General features: G+C 43.9%; 1 protein-coding gene across 4 annotated transcripts in view; it reads right to left on the bottom strand.

Annotated features, from left to right (window-relative positions):
- sema3ab (sema domain, immunoglobulin domain (Ig), short basic domain, secreted, (semaphorin) 3Ab) overlaps positions 1 to 3,755 on the bottom strand; it is a 22,477-nt gene extending 18,722 nt beyond the window's left edge. Inside the window, exons 1-3 of one of the 4 annotated variants that reach the window (XM_034587943.1) lie at positions 3,429 to 3,755; positions 3,213 to 3,304; positions 2,943 to 3,130 (exon numbers count right to left, since the gene is read on the bottom strand). In XM_034587943.1, coding sequence (XP_034443834.1) covers positions 2,943 to 3,066 — 124 coding nt within the window. In that variant the 5' untranslated portion in view covers positions 3,067 to 3,130; positions 3,213 to 3,304; positions 3,429 to 3,755. Of the gene's footprint in view, positions 1 to 1,644; positions 1,709 to 2,942 lie in introns of those variants that run through there. The other 3 variants (XM_034587942.1, XM_034587944.1, XM_034587945.1) reach the window with 3 other exon arrangements.
- Between the last annotated feature and the right edge of the window lie 1,939 nt (positions 3,756 to 5,694).

The raw sequence follows: 5,694 nt of genomic DNA, 5'->3' as shown, positions 1-5,694 counted from the left end.
GGTTTAACAGATGCCAAAAGTTGTTGGAGTAATAAAGTTTAATGTAATGCATCACTGTGACACACCACTTTGATCTTGCATATGTGATAAGTAATATTGATTCAACCATTTGGCACAACCCTACATGACACTATGTCTGTTTGTCCGCCAACAGCCATGAGCAGCGGAGATTACGTAGGCAGACGCACTGTGAATTTCTTCTTACCTTGCAGCTGGTACGGATGATGACTAAGTCAAATGACTACAAAGGTTCCTCTGAGAGAAACACCAGCAATACAACCCTGATCCAGCCTCCAGTCAAGGGTGGAGCAGACTATTCAGATTTCGACGAGGCCTTTGAACATCCAGCGCTCTGAGTTTACAGAAGTCCGTGCCCTGGCCATTCAGTGCCATTCAGGATTCACACTGTACACACCCCAAGAAACCCAACTCCGCTCTGAAGATTCTTCACGTTCTTATGGATTACAGGTCTTAAATAGAAGTTCTCCAACCTCCAACTCTGATTAAAAGTCTTTTCACATCATGCTTAACACAAGGAAATATGTGTGACTTCTAGAATGAATATTAGTAACTGGCAAACCATTTTTCCTATTGTATTTAAATTTTTAATTCTTTTCTCTTTTTAAGTATTCAAGAAATTAATGAATGCAAGTGTGTGGACATGTATGGACTTGTGTGTGTGTGCACGTCCCTGGCACTGCTCAGGAAAGGGGTGGACAGTTCAAAGAGAAAGAGTACTTTTGGCAGTACACCCGCATCCTATAAAACCGAAGTACCCTCTTTTTCCTTTTTGGGATGGTAAACAACATGTGTCATACCTCTTGTGGCCCATAAACTCACAAACCATATGGACCTCTTACTCACCAGAGCATCCACTCGGGGAGTGAATTAATCTCTTGTCAATTTATGTCAATATATATGTATATAGAGCTGCTGTCCACTGTAAATCCACGGCCGCCTACTACATCATCAACACCCCATCTTTAAGTTGTTGATACAGTTGGACCTTAGCTCGTGTTTGCGTAGCCATGGGGTACCATTGTTATCCTTCCCCCTACTCCACTGCCCTTCTGCCCCTCGACCCTCACTTTCAAAGATGTGGTGGAATCTCCTGGGGTTAAGCAAGGAGGCTGGGGGTGTGTGTGTTCGTGTGTGTGTGTGTGTGTGTTGGTTATCAAGGGAAGCTGGTATGTACGCTTCAGAGAGTTTAACGCCATCCATTGAGGAGATCACACTGCGGAGGAGCAGGCTGCTGCTCAGGTTCGTGCTTTCGGAATAAACACTTCCCCGCTGCGTTCAGTTGAGTCAAGTCTTCAATAGAGTTAAAAACATGTGTGTGGAGGCCTGCACCCACACACACACGTTGGTCTGGACACACAGATTTTTCAAGTATTCCCAGTGACCTGTAGGGGTCAGAGTTCCTTCACCTCCCTGATACCATGTGTCACTGATCAGACGTTACTTCCTCAGGACTGCGCAGCGTCTCAGGCTGTCTAGGTACTATTCTGTAATTCAGGACAATAGATCATCTGATTTCTTCCTCTCCAGGAGTAAATCTGAGTCAGCCTCACCTGTCAGCGGGGCAATAAATAATTTATACGACGATATAAATGATTCATGAAGCAATAATGCCGTGTCACTTACCTAATGGGTCCTACAGTGGATAATGTTTAATGAAATCCCCCAGTATGATGTGAATAATATCTCCACCACGTTGCTGCCATGAAAATTATACCTGCTCACTGGAAGCTCTCTGCCAAGGATGGTGCCAGATATTGTCCCCGCCAGCCAAAATGTAAATGATGATGTCTAATGGAAATATCGAATGTGGAGCCGTCAGCCAAATAACCAGGCTCGCGAGGCTGCTACCTGAAAGCCTGACTTGTAATAGAGATATCACTGAATGGGCGTGTTTCACCAAACTAACAGCATGTGGTTTTAAATGACTGATACGCTCACAGGTATCATTAGCTATCTACAGATGGCCATGTATTTGGGTGCATGTGAGTAAGTGTGTGTGTGTGTGTGTGTGTGTGTGTGCTCGCGCATGCTTGTGTGTATAATTATGGATCTCCCAGTGCTGAGCGAGAAGCATTTCTCTTTGGGAAAAGCCATCTGCTGAAACAGACCTGCACCATTCATCCTGAGTATAATTACCATGCAGGGAAGAACAGAGTGGAAAAATGACATCCAGGAGAAAAAAAGAAAGGGAGCGAGGGAAATGATTCTAAACTGCCAGGGCGTCTATGTCTGGCACCACTTTTCATCACAAAACTGACAACAGCGCTTGATCAAAACTGGGCCAGAGAGACAGGAAGAAAGAGTGAATCAGCGACTTGAGTAATAAACAGTCCAGTTGTGCCAACACAGAATTTCTTCTGATTTGGAAAGTGAAGTTGCTCTCAAACGTCACTGAGCTACTTTCCTAATGGGGTGACAGTAAATGTATTTAATTCCTCCAATTACATCCTTTTTACAACACCACACTATTTAAACACTGCCACAAGCTTTCCATGATAATTACAATTTTGGGCTTTTCTTAACAGCTAAATTAAATGTAGTTGGATATAGAAGCCGTGTTATCTGCATGAGCTTTGAATGCAAACTTTCTTTAGAGGTCTGCATGTAATGTTGAAAAGTGGACTTCGAGTATATCAGATGAAAATGTGTCACACAACCAGCACATACAAACTCAGGAAGCTTAAAAAGCCTTGTAAAAAATGTATTTACTTATTTCAACTTGGTTTACTTTGTTGGTATTTTTACAAGTAAAGAGAGCAGAAGCATCTCTCTGCCTCACAGGGGCAAACGATGTCACAGCAACAACTTCACTCACTTCACCAGCTCAACATATGTGGATCAGGGATTTAAATCTACAAGAGTAAGACATAAGGTTCTACGACATAGCTGCATCATTTAGAGATTTGGCACGTATAACTCACCTTTATAGAAGAGTTTTAGCCGGGGGATGTTGTTCTTGGTCTTGGCCTGCTGGGCTCCGCTGCCCTCCATCCTGAGCAGAACCATCCCAAACAGCAGCATAATGCTGCCCCAGGGAAAGCCCATGGTCTTGGGGCAATAGAGGTCGGACAGGTCCTTTAAATACTCGACTCCAGTGTCGGTTTCAGATCTGGTGTAGCAGGATATATGCTGTTACTGTTGTCCTGTGGTTATGAATAAATGCTGGTGCATCAATCCAGACTTGTTCTCACCAGGTATCTCCCTCCTTGCAAAAGTGAGAAACTCTTTCCTGTTCCAGGGGTCAAAAGCTAAAATTAGAGTCCAACTCCAGGGGAGACGGAACCTGCGAAGCAGAGTTGGGGTTATGGGTCAATGTCACTGCAAGAGAGACTCCCACAGCAGTCCACAAGTCCAAGGTAAACCGTACAAAACTAAGCACAAATAAGAGTTTGTCATTGTGCTAATACATTACACGACGGAGGAGAGAGTCTGGGTACATCTGCCATAGTTTTCTGTCCTGGTTCCTGACCAGCATGAAGCTCAGGGCGAACAGCGATCCACGTTAATGCTGAGCTTCTACCTTCAGCTAAAGAAAGAAAGACAGGTCCAGTGTGTTTCAGCTGTTAATCCCGTCTGCTTGGTGAGCAAAAGCTCCACTGACTCTGCCTCTGCTCCGCTTTCACCTATCTGTCTCTCTCTCTCTCTCTCTGTACTCAACATTGGTTTGGATTAGCACAGCACCACTCAGCGCAGATCTGGTCTGTCCCCACTGCACAAGGCACAGAGAGCAACTGAGAACAGCTGAGGCAGACAGCACAGTCAGAGAGAGAGAGAGAGAGAGAGAGAGAGAGAGAGAGAGAGAGAGAGAGAGTGGAGGGGGGGTTGAGAAAGGAAGAAGAGTGCAGTGTAGGCGGGAGAAAGGGTGAGAGAGAGCATAGAAAGCATGAGAGAAAAGAAAACTGTGAAAGCAAAAGTAGTAGGAGAGGAAAGGTTAGGGCAAGGGAAGAGGTTAGGAAGAGAGTGAAAACAGGAAAAAAAACAGCGGTACATGAAAGTGGAACATTTGGAAGAAAGTGAGGATTTCATGATGTAGATGAGACTTCAAACAGCTGAAAGTTTGTTTATTCTCTCGCATTGTTCTGTTTCTTCTTCTGCATAATGAATGGTACCCCTTTTATAATGATCTCTAAATTTTATTATAAATATGCACTTGTGCTCAAATGTATTGTGCGGTGAAGTCAAGGGAGTCTGTGCTTTATGTGGTTAAAAGTCCATCACTTTGAGCGGTCTATTATTTAATGTATCACAAAAGAATATCAGTTATTCCATTACAAATTACACTAGATATAGTTTGTCTCCTCTGGGTGAAGAAGCCAGACAAAGAGACTATACCAAGTGCACACTATTTAAGTTTCTCCCTCTCTAAAATACCTGAGTCTGATGGATTAGTGGCAAAGCTGCCGTAACAGCGTGGTAGCTCGTGGTTTATATACAGCGATATGCACCACGGACTAACGCGGCTTGTCAGACTCATCTGTCTGGTGATGGCGCCGCTTCACAATCTCATGGAAGAGCCCAGAAGTTCCGAGAATGAGGTTGATTTTAAGCTTAATTCAATTTTCATGCTAAACAATCTACGCCATCTGTTAAACTGTGACAAATGACATTTTGTGGGATAACAAGGACGTCGTTGACCAAAGGACGTCATTACTAGCTGGAAATTCTGTAAGTTTATCTAACTTGAGGTTGGACGTGAACAAGTGTAAAGCTTCTTACACCATGCACAAAACAACAGCACGTGTCCAGCTGACATAACCCGCATTTTACGTAGATACAGAGTCCCAAAAACATTACAAACCGGATGAATGATAATAGCAGCTTGAGTGGGCATTTATTGGCATCATAGTCTAAAGGGGAGTTCCCTGTATTTTCATCCCAAATGAGATGTCAATCTAACCCTAAACAGTGGACCCTCAGTGAGCTGATTCCTTCCCGTGGTGAATGATAATGACTTTGGTGGCAATGGTGTGGTTAAGACCTCTGACTGGCTATAGATGGATCTGGATAAAGAGCCGTCAGACAGAAGGAGGAGAGCTTAACTAATCTCGCAGTGAGAGGATGGGCCTCGCGGTTATGCTAATGTAAACTGGCGCTGGGAGGTTCAAGGGAGAACACTGGAGACTACGGGGGAACAAGTGTCACGCCACAGTCTCTGCTTCCCAAACAGACTGGATTAGGGCCTGGAACAGACAGATCCTGTTCTTTGCGATGTGGAATTGGCAGTGTTGACGCACCAGTTCATTATTCGAGGGATCATGTAACACAATCTGCCATAACTAAAGCCAGACGGAGTGATTGTTTGAGGTGATTATTAGCAGTGAATGGCCCACTTGAGAATGTCACTTCATACTCCCTGCCATACTCTTTTGCATGTTGATAACTGCAGTGTTGTCATGCGTTTGATGTCCATGTGGACAAGTGGATAACAGGAACCGTAGCTTCCTGTACTCTATGCCACATCACTAATGCTGTCCAAACCCTGAAGTACTGTCACTTAGGACTCTGTTTGATTCTTATTAAAAGTGCTTATGCAGACTTTGACTGTTAAATCCTTTAGGCCCCTCTTCAAAATAGACAGTGGTGAGAATGCAGGAGGTTAATCAGAGCTTCCAACTCGAGTTTTCCATTTCTCCACTAAATCCCAATTTCCCTAACCCTTTTTTTTTAAATTTA

This window comes from Hippoglossus hippoglossus, chromosome 6 (assembly GCF_009819705.1).
Source record: "Hippoglossus hippoglossus isolate fHipHip1 chromosome 6, fHipHip1.pri, whole genome shotgun sequence".
Classification (NCBI taxonomy): Eukaryota; Metazoa; Chordata; class Actinopteri; order Pleuronectiformes; family Pleuronectidae; genus Hippoglossus; species Hippoglossus hippoglossus.
This window is presented reverse-complemented; position numbering and strand designations above follow the sequence as displayed.